At 42.8% G+C, this 16,503-nt stretch overlaps 1 protein-coding gene across 3 annotated transcripts in view; it reads left to right on the top strand.

The window, feature by feature from the left end:
* The first annotated feature begins 487 nt into the window (after positions 1-487).
* RTN4 (reticulon 4) overlaps positions 488-16,503 on the top strand; it is a 47,990-nt gene continuing 31,974 nt past the window's right edge. The window contains exon 1 of one of the 3 annotated variants that reach the window (XM_056356911.1): positions 488-1,082. In XM_056356911.1, the coding sequence (XP_056212886.1) occupies positions 629-1,082 (454 nt within the window). In that variant the 5' untranslated portion in view covers positions 488-628. The remainder of the gene's footprint in view (positions 1,083-16,503) is intronic. The other 2 variants (XM_056356912.1, XM_056356913.1) reach the window with 2 other exon arrangements.

A 16,503-nucleotide genomic window follows, 5' to 3' on the forward strand; every position in this document is an offset into this window, starting at 1 on the left:
TGCCCCGGGCGCGAAGGGGTTCCGCCCGCTGTACGAACAGCAACCACGGAACACCGGTCCCGGCAGGGGAAAGCGATGAATCACCACACGCGCTCACAAGATGTCCGTCACGCCGCCGCCGAGCCCGGCCCGCGGATGGATGGAGGGACACCCCCGGGCCCGCCCCGTCCCGCAGGGGGCGCCGCGGCCCCGCCCCCGCCGCGGGGCGCCCGTCGGGCGCGCAGGTGGGAGTGGGAGTGGGCCCAGCCCCGGCCCCGCGGGCCGCTCCCGCCCCAGCCGCGCTCTGCGCGCTGAACTTTACCCGACTTCTCCCTCCGCGCCCGGCCAGCCCTCGCGCCCCACCCCAACACTGCATATGCATGAGGCAGCCGCACCCAGCGCCGCGCCTCATTGGCGCGCCCACGCCCCTCTCCCATTCCTACTGGCTGAAGGCGCCGTCGCTCAGCGGCGCGGCGGGCGGGGCGTTGCAGGCGGCCGCGCCTCACCCCCGCCCACGGCGGTGACTCACCAGGGCGTGGAGTCTGGGTCCCGCAGCGGCGGCGGCAGCGCAGCTCACGCCCTCCCCCCGCAGCCGGCACAGGCACAGCCCCAGCGCCGCACACTCATTGTTCCGCCAGCTCCAGGCACCATGGACGAGCTGGACCAGTCACCCCTGGTCTCCTCCTCCTCCGGGCCAGTGCGGCCGCAGCAGCCCCAGTTTAACTACCAGTTCGTGCTCGACGACGAAAAGGAGGAGGAGGAAGAGGAGGAGGAAGAAGAGGACGAGGACGAAGACTTTGACGAGCAGCTAGAGGTGATGGAGAGGAAGCCCGCCACAGCTCCCGCCGCAGCCCTGCAGGAGCGGCCGCCGCAGCTGCTGGACCTCGGCGGCGCCGCCGAGCCGCCCCGCCCCGCCGCTCCGGAGCCACCGCAGCCCGACTGGAGCCCCCTGGGAGCCGTCTCCTCCTCCTCCTCCGCCGCCACCACGCCGTCCCCCGCGCAGGAGCAGCCCTCGGCACCCCCCCGGCCCGCTCAGCCCCAGCCGCCTAAGTCCGAGCCCGCCGCTGCGCCCCGGAGAAGAGGGTCCTCCTCCGGCTCGGCTGGTGAGTACCTCCGCCCCAGGGCCGGGGAGGGCGGCGGTCCTCGCAAGCCGGGCGCCTCCGCCCGAATCGATCCCGTTCTCACTCCCCGCTGCACCGCCGGGAGGTTCCCTTTGTCTGCCGGCCCGCGGCCGCCTCCTGCAGCATCGCTCCCTCCCCTTAGCCGCGCCCCGCGGCCCCGCTCCCCGCCGCCCCGTCGCAGCTCATGCGGGAAAAAGGGCTCCCCCTCCCCCCCCCTTTTTTTTTTTAATTTCATCTCTTTCCCTCCCCTCTCCTCTGTGTTATGCTAATGGCGGGAGGGGGGGAGCGCCGCCTCGCACATGGGCCTCCCGGGGGCGAGGCCGCCGCCGCCTGGCAACGGCCGCGTCGCGGGGCAGCGCCTGAGGTAGCGGCCGCTGCTTCCCCTGGCGCGAAACCTGCCCGCGGCGGCAGCTTCCCCGACCCCCTGGCGCGTCGTCCCGGGCAGGCGGCGCCCGTGGCGCGGCCCCGTGTGTGGGGGCGACGGGCGGCCCTGCGGCGGCTGGGGGAGCGTGAGGGGGGGAGGGAGACAGCTGCTTTTAATCTTACTCATTTTAAGCGAGTCACCTCGCTGGGAGGGGCCAGGAGAGGAATCGGGGAGCAGCGCGCCCTCCTTCCCTGAGCGCGCCTCACGGAGGCCGGGAGCCGGGCGGAAGGTGAGGGGATGGGCGTCTCTGCGGGCCTGGCGCGGGCGGCAGGCCTTGGGCCGGCGGGCCGGTGTGGGGAGCGCTGCTCTCCGGGTACAGACAATGAATCGTAAGGCCCAAAAGGGAGCGTAAACTAGTGAAGTGCGTATGGAAGCACAAAAGGCGTAGAGGCTGCCGTAGGTGTGGCAGGAAAATAACCAGCCTCCGGCCCTGCAGATGCCTGCTGGGTGGCTGCAGGTAGCCACAGCTGTCAGCCGGGGCTGCTCGGAGGGGGTCGCCCCTGCGGGCCGGGGTCCTCCGGAGTGCAGAGCTGCCGTAGTGGAGGGCGTGTCACACCACCCCACCCCCAACAATTGCTGGTGCTGCTGCCAGACCCCTTCTTGCAAGGTCTGATAGCTGACCCGGCATGACTAATGTGTTGCATGGGGACTGTGATTGTGCCTTGGCTCTGCTTTTGCTTAGTCCAGAATACAAGAGCTAACTCGAGGCTATTAAAACAGCGAAAATGAGCAAATCGAAGCGCCTTATCATCGTGATGGTGCATTCTTGTCTTCATTGTGCTGTTGTCATATTGCTACGTTGTATAGGTTTTAAAAGATGCAGGATTTCAGTACTAATTTGATGTCATGGTATGAGTGGGCATGATTCTCAAGACTTACTCTAGAAAAGCATCTGGAACAATAACAAAAAAGGCCTGTTGTTAAACCTGAATTCAATTTTGTTGGGGGGCAGTTTCACGATGCATTTTTATTTCCATATGCAATAGGACTTTGTGGTCAGTTGTGCTCTTGTCTTTCATGAAGCCTACTTTTTTTTGTTCTTCTGGTGGCTCTCTCTATAGCAGTACGCTGAGGAGAATTCCCTCCCCAGTCTGGAGGACAGATGATGACAAAAGCTCGCAAAGGACTTAAGGGGAGGGATCCTATATGATGGGTTAACAGATTTTTTTTTTTTGAGGCAGGTTCTTTGAATGGAGCTCTGGAAGGTGTGACTGGAACAAAACAGAATGGAAGGAATAGGATCAACCAAATCTTGCTGTTGCTTTGAAAAGTAGGGATAAAATTGTGATTTCTAGAGCTGATTTTTTTTTTTTCTACTCTCTGACCCCTGAAGTGTTAGGCAAAAAGCACAGTAATTCTTATTAGAGACTTATCTGTGTGAGAACTGGATAGTGTAGCTGAGATGGTGTTGAAGAGTGACTTCAATTCATCAGTGATGATTAATTTAGAGCTCTGACTGGAGTCTCTGGGAGGCCTGGTTTCCCAAGACAATGTGTTGTAACACATAATGCCCATCTAACGATGGGTTGGAATATTGGAGGCTATGTCTTAAGTACTTGAAACTACTAGAACAAATTATTTTTATAAAAGCATTGTCTAGTTACGCCACCAATGCCTTGGTCCTCTCATGACAGGAGTACTTGGTTTCAAGTTGTCAAGTATTTATTTAAACATCAAATATTTTTTAGTTTTAACACCAGCTGCTAGATGCAGAACTCTCTCAATCAAAATATTTAAGTTGGGTTCAAACTAATTCACTTTTAGTTTTGCTGTGGAATTGGCAAAATCAATTTGATGCCCACAATTTGTGGCACAGTGACTGTGGTACGGATAGTCACGTGGCTGGGATGGTTCCCTCTCTTCTGGAGTGTTACGGTTTCATTCACTTTCAGCTCTGTTTGTTGAGTTTAAAATACAACACAGAGTTGGAGTTCATATTCTAGAAAACCTGAAAATATTCCATTCTCTTCATACTTAAAATCTAAGGCTTTGATTTAGTGAGAATTTGAAGCAAATAACTTTGAAATTCTATCTCCAAGAGAAGAAGAAAGCAGTATTGCCTATAGCCAGTATGCAAAGAATAGTAGGGATTATTTTATTTGCAACAGTAGGCCATGGTGCTGTTTTTTGTCAGTATAACGATAGAGGAAACGTCTGGACGACTTGATGGCCCATTAAAATATATTATTTAATATACCTGAACATGTTTTAAGCAGTTTATCTTTGTAATTTCTGTTGGTTGTGTACTTAGGAGTATTCAGTATTATCGTTGTAAGAGACTGTCGCATAACTATATCTAACCCAAGTCTCTGGCTGTGTATCAGCAGCCTATCCTCTTAAGAGCTAATACAAATATTTGCTGGAGAAGAAAACAAGGACTAAAGTAAAACTTATGCTCCCCTGCATGCTTTCTGCTTTTTTGCTACGTACAGTTATGTGGGTAGCAAAACCTGCAGTTCTTCTTGAGAGATTACTACTAAGATGTTACGATTACCTAAATTTGTATGCAGTGCAAAGAAGAGTAAATTTGAGGTAGTGTTACGTGGTAAAAGTAATGCGCTTTTTTTTTTCTTTGCTAGCTGTCCAAAGTAAGATTAACCAGTAAATGATGAGAAGATAACGCCTGCCATCTTTAAAGCCCTAAATCCTAGCAGTACTAGATCCCGCTTTTAAAGGAAGGTCACGTATCACTTTCCTGGAAGAAACTACTGTGTTTTGAAGTTAAAACCACACTTACAAGTAACCCATCTACTAAATACACCAGACTGCCCACAGACCAGCATCCAAAGTGAATAAATACATTTCCTTGTGTGTCAGTTGCCTGCAACTCGGCCACGGTTCAATACATACGCAAATGTTTATTAATTAATCTTGTTTTTCCATTTAGTTTTATAGGGCCTGGTTTTAATTCATCAACATTGAGGAGGGAGGTTTCATGAACAGATTGTTTATGTGCCAGACTGTCAAGCAGAGGTCAGCAGGGATGCCCCAAGCTGTACCAGGAGCATGCAAGCTGCTCCGTATTAAGAGTTCACCCTCAGTAGGTGGTGATTATACAGACTGATCTATGCACACTTCTGCTTACTCTTAGAGACTGTACCTTTTATCCTGCAGTGGGAAGATGCGGATCCTGTAGCGTGCATTTTATACAAATTCTGAAGCAGCATATATGCTTCTCAGGTTTTTTTTATTTTTTTAAGGATGGAATGCAGCACAACTTGCAAAAAATATAGCTGTCCTTGAATACTGCCACTGGTGACTTTGATTTATTAAAATATATTCCCACTGATCTTCAGTGATATTCAGTGTTTCCTTGAGGTGCAAGACCTTTTCTCTGCCCAAGTGTAGTCAGTAAAGCTGTAACGGACATGGTTATGACCTAGGTATATCAAAGGTAGACTGTGATTTTTTTTTTTTTTATTTCTATTACATAGTTTCCATTATAGTGACATATAAGGAGGAGAGTAACCAGCAATTTGACTGGTATAGTGAAGCTAGTAACTTCATTTTCATATTTCATGTTCTCATCTAGGTGAGTTGGCTCACCTAGAGATGGCTATTTGTTTTGGTTTTTATTTGTTTTGGTTTTTATTTGTTTTGGTTTTTATTTGTTTTGGTTTTTATTTGTTTTGGTTTTTATTTGTTTTGGTTTTTATTTGTTTTGGTTTTTATTTGTTTTGGTTTTTATTTGTTTTGGTTTTTATTTGTTTTGGTTTTTATTTGTTTTGGTTTTTATTTGTTTTGGTTTTTATTTGTTTTGGTGTCATGTGCGTGTGCAATGTCTAGCACAGTGGGGCCTGCTTTTGTATTTCAGCTGGTGTAAGAGTTTCTAAAGCCAAACATCTATCTATTCTGTTAACCAGAAGTATGTGCAAGGGTAGTCCAGCCAAGTTTGATAGTATATTTGCTTTGGTGTATATCTTTGACTTGCTTTCCAGGAAAAACCACACAGCTTCCACCTACTATATAATGATGTAGCCCTCAGGGAAGTTTTGAATTGCATTGGGAGTTTTCCTCTTGGCGATGAAATCCTACAAACCACAAGTTAGGAGACAGTGAAGAACTACTATTTGTTTGCCCTTTATTTCCCTTCCTTCCTATCTGTACTTAAGGAAGTTTGTGGCATGTCTACACAATTTTGTCCGTTCTGTTGCATCACCACCTGGTGAGCACTGAATCTCTTATCTCACAGATAGCTGCTAACAAGTTGAGGACAAAGTTTAAGTCTCCTGGTCAGTGGTTCTCTCCTGCTGACTAGTACAATGTTGCTAGGAAAGCGTCAAGTTCTTTTGCAACAGCTGATCTGCAGATGGGTTAGAAATGTGTGGCGGTTGGAATAGAAAGGCCTAAGGTCAAGAGACTCAAACTTGGCAGCTCAAGAGGAGAGAAATAAGCTGTGGTTGTTGGCATTCAGCATGGTGAAAAGACAATCTTAAACGTAGATTAGTGACTGGAAAAACGTGGTTTCTAAGTGGCTTGCAGATGCATCTTGTTATTTCAGTAATTTGTGATGCATTTTTCTAGTGTAACTTTCTGGTTGGTGTATCGTGAGGATGTTTGCTTTGCTTTTCCTTCTTCTTCTTCCAGTGCTCAGGATGGGGAAGATGAGGATTTTGGAGAGCACTCGGTGTGGGAGCCTGGCTACTTAGCAGAAGGCATATAGGCATCATTCTTCTAACCCTGGAGATTGATTTTTTCCATCCTGTTAGAATTCTGTGGGGGCTTTGCTGCTTGCCACCTGATTTTGAGGGAGGTTACTGGCTTTGACTGCCTGTTTAAAAGTCCATTTTGCCACACCCAACTGCTTGGTGACTCTTACTAGATCGGTCTGGATTTGTGAGCTAGGAAGGTGTTAGAATAACAAAGGACAGTTAACCCACAAATTGAGGCATGTCTTGGTGTCTTTGAGTTATGTTTCTTTGTTTTCTGTTAATACTTTGAATTGAGCTGGCATGTTACTATAGTAACTATGAAACTCGCATGCAAAAAATCAGAAATGTATGGTTGTCCTTTGGGTTCTAGATACTGTACAAGCAAGGAAATAGTTCTTGATCTTCTGCTGGCTAGAAAATGTAAAGCAGTGTATAGTTTACAGATGAGTTGTCCTGAGATACTCAGAAATGCTTATGCATGAAGTAGGAGGAAAATGGTGTAACTATCAAGCTGCATTAGAAATGAAAGAAAAAAAGCTATTTGTGCCTGGTAAAAAATAGTAAAGTGTGAGACCCATTCTGAGTAGAATAGTTGAGTGTGTTTTCATGTGGCTTTTTTTTGTTTGTTTCTTCTTTTGTGATCTAAAATAGAAATTACTCCTGCTATGCTTTGAAAACACTGCATAGCGTTTTCCAGTTTTTAAGACAGTTCTTAGGGAAGCACAGTACAACTAGCACTGACGTCACTGGACTACAGCAATATGACGTAAGTTTGGTGGATAGCTTTTTTTAAATTGGTATTTCCATCAATGAGAACTATTACAATAAAAATAATGGGGTTACTAATATTCCCGAAATCTGAGAAAATCAAATTATCTCAGTAGAATGTTTTTTCTTTCAAATGGAAATAATCAATCTGCTGCTAACTGTAGCTGTCAAAACAAAGATTTTAAGTTACAGATGTTTTTAAATTATTGCTGTTACCTTTACCTGTGGTTTTTAATGGGTTTGTCTCCTTTATTACTTTCTGATGTATGAAGAATACTTCTGTGCCCCCTCCTCTGACATGTAGAAGTGTTAGGAATACCAGTGTGACCCTCCCTGGTTTTGCTGGAAGGCTTGCTTTGTGTCTTCAGCATGTACTGTGAACTTCTGCTTGCAGCTTTTTAATGAACGCAGTAATCATGTCATCAACTTCATCGGCTCTGAAGAATATGTTAATTAAGATGTCTTTAAATAAGACAAGACTGAGATAAATATAAACTTTTCTGTTGTCAATTAAAAGTGTTTGAGTTTATTGGATGCTTTTGGTCTAATGTCAAAATTTTAGTACTTAAGCAGTTGTTACTGGTTTGTGTCTTTTTTTTTTTTTTTTTAACTCTGCTGTTCCCTCTTTTCTGACAGAAGGTGAAATTCCTTAATGCCTATCCTTCTCTGTCCTTTGTGTTTCATAAGGAAATGAATGCCAAGTAAAACAGATGAAAGAGCATGTGTGAGGCCTTCAAAAGCAGGTTGTAGCTGCAGAACTGAAAGGCACAAGCAAGATCTGGAGGAAGTAGCAAAATGTATGTGGTAGTGGTGGAAGAAAAGTTGCTGCTTTTCTTCATCTTCAGCTTGAGAAATGCTGTTCCTGGGGCAAGGGCATGAATTTTCAGTGTTTTAAGCCCACATTTTCTTTAAAAGATCACATAATCAGATATACCAGAAAACTTATTTTCTTATGTGGATTGTGTCTAAGTGACAAAAACTTAAAACTTAAATTTTAAAGCAAAAACTTAAAAACTTAAAACAAACAAAAAAAGTGGATAGCTAAAACCTGTATTGGTCAAAATCTTACTGCAGTGCTGCTTGATACCTGGTCATCTTTATTGATGAGGAGGACATCAGGACAGTGTGTGCAATCTTCCCACTCCCTTATCCATTTCATGTAAAGATAGTCTTATACAAATGCTAGTGGCTATAATGAATCCTCTAATGAATGTCCATGTTCCCTCTTTTGACCTGAAGATATCTTATGCATCGATTTGTTTTTATTTTGCAGACTGTAAGCTCTTATATCAGAGGCTTGTCACACAAGGTAATGTCTTGGGAATAGATGCTAAAAGAAATCTTGCAGCATCTGTTCTCCATTCTTTAAAGATTAATTGAGCTAATAAATATATTCTTCTGCAATGATAAAGTTGCTAATCTAAATACTGCTTAATTTGTTTAATTATGGGGAAAGCAGGGAAAAATTCCATCTGTACAAATCGGTGAAAGGGAATCTTATGATTGGTTTAATCTGTAAAATTAAATTGGATAATGTCTGCATAATGATAGGATTTGCATGGCTCTTTAGACCTCATGCCTTTGATTAAGTTCTGGGGTAATTATTGTATTTTTCTGCTTTATGGCACTGCCAGAACTCAGATTTCTGTTTATTTCAAAATGTGGTTAAAGAGTCTGGGTCTTAAGGAAGAGTTAATTTAGTTTTTAGAGGAATTACATGGTATATTTTTGGTTACAAATATTGCCAAAGACAGAATACATATCTTTGAAGCCATGTCTAGCTGGACAGGTGTTTGCAGTTGGCTAGATTATTTTAATATATTAAAGAGAAAGAAGCAGAAGGAAACAATCTAAATTGGTGACTGTAAACGCTGGATCTGTGAATGTTCGCATCTGAGATTGTTCTAAATTCATTCCAAGCTTTGCTAGTAAATGTATTTGTGATTTAAATGTAGTTGTGATTGTGAAGTGGGTATTTCCAGCCATCAGGTGGGCTGTGAACAGTTGTAGTTGATTATTGTGTCCACCTGACTTTAATAAAGTGAGTTATTTACCCACCACCTGATGCTGACTCTAAAAGAAGGCAGAATTTATGTGGTGAGGTCAGTTGATAAATTGGGGGGAGAAGGCACAGTTAATCTATGTGGCGTTTCTTGTCCTGTGTGTCACTTTAATTGTCTGTGAGCTTAGTTTATGCTCAGAAGCCAAATGGTTTATCTTCATTCTTCAGAGGATTTAATTTTACTCATGATGAGCCACTGGATTGCTGGTCTGTCATAGGTATGTGCATCCTATTCCTGAGAATTCCCTGTTCTCTTGCTATACTTACAAGAATAACGAAAAGTTTCTTTGGAGCTGACCTGTGTGACTTGTTTACTTTTAATAACAAAACATGGCATGCAAAATTCTGCCCCTGCTCTGAGGAGATACAGCAACACCCATATGGATGAGGGACTTTTAATAGGAAGTGGCATTGTAGAACCATCTTCTGAAATGCTGCTTGGATCCTGTCCCGTAGCGTTATTGATCAAAATGTTTGTTTGAAAGAGTGAGGTGAGGCTGGCAGTTACGTGTCAGAAGTATTTAATGGCCCTTTAAAAACATCCTTATAGTGGGTACTTATTTTGGTGATTTGGGAATTGTAGCAGAAAGAATTGCAACAGAGCCAGAGTTGACATATCTTCCTTGTCCATCTGTTCTGGCTTTGGTTGGCAGTTGGGTGTTGCAGGGGAAGTGGGTGGGTCTTTCTTCTCCCTCTGTTAGCTGATCAGAGGAAGATGAAATGGCATATACCTTAGTGCTGCCATTGTATGATGCAGAGTATCTTCATTGCTGGGCCACTTGCCTCAAGTGTAATTTTTCCAAAAAAGGAAAAGTTGTTGCAAGTTGGGCCATATAAATAATATTGAAAAAAAACCCCACAAAACCTTACTTAAACCAGTTTGGTTATAGGTTTCTGTTTAGAGAGTAAGAAAATACTTGCTTCATTCTGGAGACTAGTTTTTCCCTGAACAGAATATTTAAAGCAGCAAGCATTGTTTGAAATGCTTGTTTGGGGTTGGTTTTCTTTATCTCAAATAACATTAACTGAGAACTCTCCTGTGCAGTTTGGTGGAACTCGCTCTGCAAGGGATGTGTAAAACCACTTTGCAGTAATTTCCATGAAGACCTGAGGTGACCTACAGCTGCCCCTGTTAATAATCAAAACTCCTGGATCCTTTTGTGATCCTAGGTGTGATACCCTCAAGATGTTAAAAATGGAGCTCCTTTTTTCACTTAATCTTCAGCAGTCTCCATCTTCTGCAGCAGCTTGTATACTTTCCTCAAAGATTTCAAAGTAGTTTACAAGCAGGGTTTCCTAAACTGGAAACTTCTCTTTATGAACGTGCATGTATAGCTAAAAGGAGCCAGATGAGAAAACCTCATTATTTGCTGTGGCCTTGCAGCCTGATCTAACGATGTGAAAGGATGCTATTAACAGTTAGTGTTCTTAACCTTGAATGGCTTAAATATTTGGTGAAATACTGAATTTAGAACAATTGCATCATACCAGTATATGATTTCAATGGAGTTTGTGTAGGCAGCAGCTTTTCTCAGGAAATTCTTGTGAAGTTACGTGCCCTTGTTTCCTGCTACAGTAGGAAATTAGGCATCCAAGAACTTAACTTCCCTTGAAATAATTTAATTTAACTTTTAAATGACCACATGTGTCATCTGACATTTCATGCCAAGACTTAACAACTTGCTTGTATATAATTTGACATCAACACATGCAGGATAAAAACCCCATGGCAGTTCCTCCCTGTGGTTATGAAGTGTGAGGGTACTGCATGGGTCTGAAGAAGCCTTTTGAGGTGTTTGTAGTTCTTTAGTAAAAGTGTAAAACTTCACGGTACTACATATGTGTTTATTGCTTAGATACTAGTTTGAGATCAGAAATGCTGCTTGGGGCAGCCTTCATTATGGGCAAATAACAACTGGGTGGGTTGAAGAATTTTGTAATCTGCCCTAGAGGGATTGCCACAAATGTAACTTTTACACTGCTGTGAGTCATGTCACAGATATGCCATTCGTTTGAGTATTAATTTTTCCTGGTTTTCTTTCATTGTTAAATATTTGGCAATATTAAATGTTAACAAGAGAGGCCCTTCGCAATCAGTGTCCCATTGTGGTAGCTCCTGTAAGATAAAAGCAGTTCCTGTGTTGTGTGTTAGGCATTTTGCTAATTTTCTAAAGGTGAAGTAGCTTCTTAAAAACTGTATTCTTGCCAACTGTTTTTTTCTCTTTTGTTTTAAGAATAGCATACGTTCTCCAGCAAACTAATCCAGGAAATGTTTTTTATTTTCTGAATATCGAAACTGCCATCTAGCAGCCTAATATAGTCTTCTACCAAACCTAAACTGTGCATCAAGATTAAGTTTACTTGGTGTTTATATGTAGAAAATAAAATATTTTAGTTTGGTTTTTTTAATGCTGAGCTCACACATTAAAAAATGGAGTATCATATTAATAAACCTACCTTATCACAGACCTGCTGCAGATGCTTAGGAGGAGTCACATGTGAGAGCAGCTGGACCAAAAATCCAGCAATGGGGTGTAGAACACATTCTTGCTGAATTATTTTCTATGAGTAGACTTAAGTCCTCTGCTTTCTGTTTGCAAGTGTGTTTTGGGGGGAAGAAGGGGGGAAAAAAAAGGCGCTTTTTTTTTTTTTTTAAATAAATTGCTTTTCTTGGAATTGTCAGTTTGCTAGTTTTTAGTTTTAAGCATTCTTCTCTTTTTCTCTGGAAACCTTTGCCACTAACTTTACTTTCTCTTTCTTAGTTGTCCAAAAAATCTCTCTCCATTTATTTCTCTGCTTTTTATCCAAAATTTTGATATTAAAGTTTTATGTTGGTAATATCAGTATCTTGCAACAACACCAGGTAGTGGGCAATTGGCAAAAACTAAAATGAGAGTTTAAAATGATATCTCTTTGTTGTGATGGTGCCAGCTGATTTTTAAACAAAAAAACGTTGAGATCTATTTCTTATTAGTGGAACTTACCTTTTAGCTGAAACCATAATACAAAGCTTTAAAGTATGAAAGATCATGCTAATGAAAGGAGAAGGTACAGGGTTGCTTGTGGGTGGATTTTTTTTCTTTTGAGGGAATTCTTATTTTGTGAAAATTTTATGTTGTGAAAGCCAAGGTAAAATTTGCAGAATGGTTTTGGCTAAAAAAAAGTAGGAATGAAATCAGAATGAATCACTTTGTGTTTCACTTTGTTTTGTTGTTTCATAAATGCTATTCATTTCACATTAGGGGAATATGTTTGTATATGTGGCTTGAGGGGGAAAAAAAAAAAAAAGCCAGGCAAGTATGTGCTAGTGAGCAAAATTGTTAACTTTCTCTCTTTAGGCAAACAGCAGTCATGCGGTTACTGATTTGGTGATGTGTGGGTGTATATGTTTGAATATACTACTAGTATTTTACTGAATGGTGTAAAATCACCTGAGCAAGGTTGAGTTGGTCTATAAAGTTCTCTCTAAAACCCACCAATTGGACTACTTCAGTAACTAATATGATAGTAATGCCATTCACAAATAGGTCATCTGCCTTTATTGTAATGGTAATGCTGAGGGTAAGTTACTAACCTGCACCATTATGGATTTTTGACAGATGAAATTTGGAGTAAAGACTTTTCTCCTGGAGATTTAGTGTTCATTTTGAGGTCTCATTCTATATTTCATGAAACAAAATCTGTCTTCTGATGGAAACAATAATTGAGCAGTTCATCTTACTGATTTTTTTTTTTGTTATGATTCATAAAATCCGGAGACTGCTTTGCTTAGATTTCTTTGTATCTTTGGGTGAAGTTTTGCTGTAACAAAGGCCTGCTTCATGGATCAAGAAAGGAGTTTTGAATATGTACCTTTACTTGAAAATAATCTTCCTTAGAGCTTGGTCTATTCTGATTTTTTTTTACTTGGTTCTAGTAGTAGTGTACTACTACTTTGTTTCAATTGCCTTATTTCTGCCATTAATATGCAAATAGGAAAAGCCACCCTCAGTGATTTATCTTCTGTGAGCTTCTCTAACAAATGAAGTTATTCTGATAAACATAGTACTTTATTACAAAACTTACTACACTTGTGGTCAGCTGTTACCAGTGCTACCACTTGAGTGAAGGGTGGGAAGAGGTGGCCAGTTCTCTAGAGGGTTATGCAAGTATTGGCTGGAGTGGCTTGCACCTTCCCTGTGGTATGCTTTTGAGCCTGGGCAGCCTTACTGTATGCCAGGTGACAGGCTGATACATGATGTGGTTTTTTTCTCTTGTCTACTGAAGCACAGAGTTCTGTTTCTGAAAGGTTTCTACATGTAACACTGGAGGAAAGGATTTTTCAGTGTAAGTGTCATTGGTGGAAAGAATGACAAGGAAAGGAAATGCCATTCCTTTCACCATGGCATTTGAATGACGATCTGAAGAGAATGGTTGGTTCAGTTAGCAATCATGCTGATGTGGAAGTTGTAGAGGTCCTACTCTGTTATCCCTCCTTGGCTGGAGTTGTCATATAGGGCCTAGAGCAGGGAAAGGACCTGGTATCTTCCTTTCAGCAGTAGAAGTGCCATTCTGATGTGGGTGGAGGGCAAGTGGGTGGTTCTCCTTGCTGGTTAGGAAATACTGCTTTTATGTAATCTCTTTTCACACTCCAGCTAGATGTGGAAAATAAAATTTGGGTGTGGGCATAATATCCTCCCATTAAGAGAACCTGGGAATTCAGTGACTGGCATAGCTGTTGTATGTTTCTGTGTTGAGTAAATGGAAGGCAAACCTGAGGAGTTTCTGCACTGTGCTGTCGTAATGGAGCACTGAAAAACCAGTGCCCGTGCTCCTAAAACCACTGTTCCTCACCAGAAACTGAAACCTCTCTCTCTGAGGTTCGGAAGTGTTAAATAGATTAAGTCTAGAATTTTGGTTACAGATTGCTCTTGGTCTTCGGGCATAAATAGTACTGCACCTTCAGGGACTTGTGCATTTTCAGCTTCATCTCCTTACCCCAGTGGACTCCGTATTCTTTCTTTGCCCTTCTTTTATGTCTGCTTTTTTGGCCCTTCCAATTCATTGACTTGTTCTTGGTTTCCCTGTGAGATTCTTTTCTGTTGGGCTGTCAGGGGTGTCTGTCTTCATGCTGCGCAAGCTGGTCTCATCAGGTGCAGCCTGCTTTTTCTCCCTTCTCCACTCCAAAGTGTAGGCCCCTTCCAGCAAATAAAGGTTATGCTGCTGTGACATGACTCGGAGGAGGTGAGAGCGAGGCTACTCCTCAGCCTGCAGCCTCTGTTACCAGCTTCCTGGTGAACTGCCATATCATGGGTCCCTTGAGGCTTTGGACCTGGTATCTGTGCGCAGTGCTCCGAGGGCAGTGTGCCACAGGTGGGTAAGAGTTGAGGTGATAGATTGACACTGGCTCAAGCATGGAGTATGTGGGCAATACTATTCCATTTGACCACCAAGTGATTTGGTATTTCAGCAGGATCAGCATCCAGTACACACATAGAGGGGGACGGTTCTGCATTTGTGGTGGGAGACGGTGCTTCCTTGGTCCACCTGGGCCTAACATTGAGAGGGAAGGAGAGTGTGCTGCTGCTTGGTGCAAACCCGAAGGCTTGCTAGTCTAAAATATGAAGCTCAGCAGTAATCCTTGATGGACCAGGCACACTGGGAACTGAAGAAAAAACTCTGGTGTTACTGCCAAAAGCCTCATTTAAGGAAGGCAGAGCAGCTCTCTAGACTGGACTGGAGACTGGAATGGAACCCCAGGCTCCATTCTTACTGAAGCCCCTTGTTTTGCTCTCCAGACCAGGTGACTTGCTAACTTGTCTTGTGGGGCGGTGGGCCCCATGCAAGTGGTCTGCTTGCAGGAGGGATCCCAGCGAGCCAGGGCATGCAGAGTTGAGCATCTGCTGAAATAAAGGGAATGTGATGATACTTGGCAGTGTATGGATGCACATTGCAGTTCTGTGACTTAAATGTCACTTATTGATCAGTTGTCCTCCAGTGTGGTTTTTGGGTTTTTGTCCTTAAAAGCTTTTGCCACCACTGAACTGCAACGCTGCTTTAATGTGTTCTAAATTTGGAATTGAGGTTTCTCTCTGTGTGGTCCTTAATAGGAAAATGTTATTTCTAGAAAACTGAACAGAAATCCCTTTGGCCCCGGCAGGAGTTTAGGAAGCTTCTAAATACAGAGTCCTACGCTCCACCTTCATTACTTAGTTTTCTTGTATCTTGCTGTGTTCTGTGGATTATAAATATCACTTGAAGATAACAATGTTCTGCAAAACAAAACCAACCCACCATTTGTTGTGACAGGAAACATAGGTTGTGAGGAGACTTGATGTTTTTGAAACCTGCTGGTGGGATTAACTTGAGTAAGACAGACAGGTCATGAGTATCTTGAAGTGGCATTGCTTTTGCAGAAAGTCATGGCTCAGTGCCAAACCAAAAATTACCTTAATGCCTTGCTTTACTTGATTATTATGTATGTGCTGCTGTGTCTGCTATATTTCTTACTACTTGCCTTTCATCTTTTAAATCAATTGCTTCTGTTTTTCTTTGGTTTTAATAAAACCCCAAGTTCTTAATTTTTTCAGTACTTGATTTTGTCCAGGCAAATAGCAAAACTAAAGATTATTGATGTCTGTACTGGAAATTCAAAATCTAATTGCAATGCTTTAATATAGTTTTACAGTCTGATAATACAATTGACGTAAATTGCAAATATTCTTTAACAGCCTTAATTTGAAAATTTGATGCACTCTTCAGAATGAAATATATTTATCTAAATGCTACTGTTTTTACATGAACACAATAATGCCAACAGGCTACGGTGGACCTGGGAAAAATACTGTTGCTGACACAGAAATCCAGAGAAGGACTGTTTTTGATTTGCCTGGTTGCTCACAACTGCTGGTATTGCTGCTTCTAGAGTGGTTTTTCATTACATGCTTTATGCAGTTTAGTAAAAATGTCATGGTTGTATGCTTTTACTTAAGATAATGCTCAATATGAAACTCTTCTCACCATTGTGCATTAGTGAAAGGGAGTGACTTCCTTAGCTTGGAAGCAGGGTGTCCTTCCTTATGTTTACTTAGTTCTTCAAGTTGAAATTGGGGAACTGGGATTGTCTTTGTGAAATATCAGAATTAAAACAAATTCAGCAAAGCAAAATATGCTCCTTGGGTCATGCCAGAGAAGGCTTTAAAAATAATGCCTTCATTTGGAAACTTCTCTACATTATAAGACAATAAAAATAGTAAAAGACGTAAACATAAAGCAAATAGTAGTGTCAGTTACTGTTCTCGGTTTAGTCAGTATCAGCATGCCGGATCAGTGCTCTGTGGGAAGTTTTCAAAGCTTAGTTCAGTCATTTTAACATTTCACAAATTTTGGTTGAGTCTCCTTATGGCTGCTGTTAAGCTGGTGTTAGTAGACCCTCTGACAAAGTGAGCTGATGAAGAGCAGTGTAACATTGTCAATGGCAACTGTGGGGTTTTTTTTTTTGGTGCTAGAGACACTGTA

This window comes from Falco biarmicus, chromosome 12, assembly GCF_023638135.1.
Source record: "Falco biarmicus isolate bFalBia1 chromosome 12, bFalBia1.pri, whole genome shotgun sequence".
In the NCBI taxonomy this organism is placed as follows: Eukaryota; Metazoa; Chordata; class Aves; order Falconiformes; family Falconidae; genus Falco; species Falco biarmicus.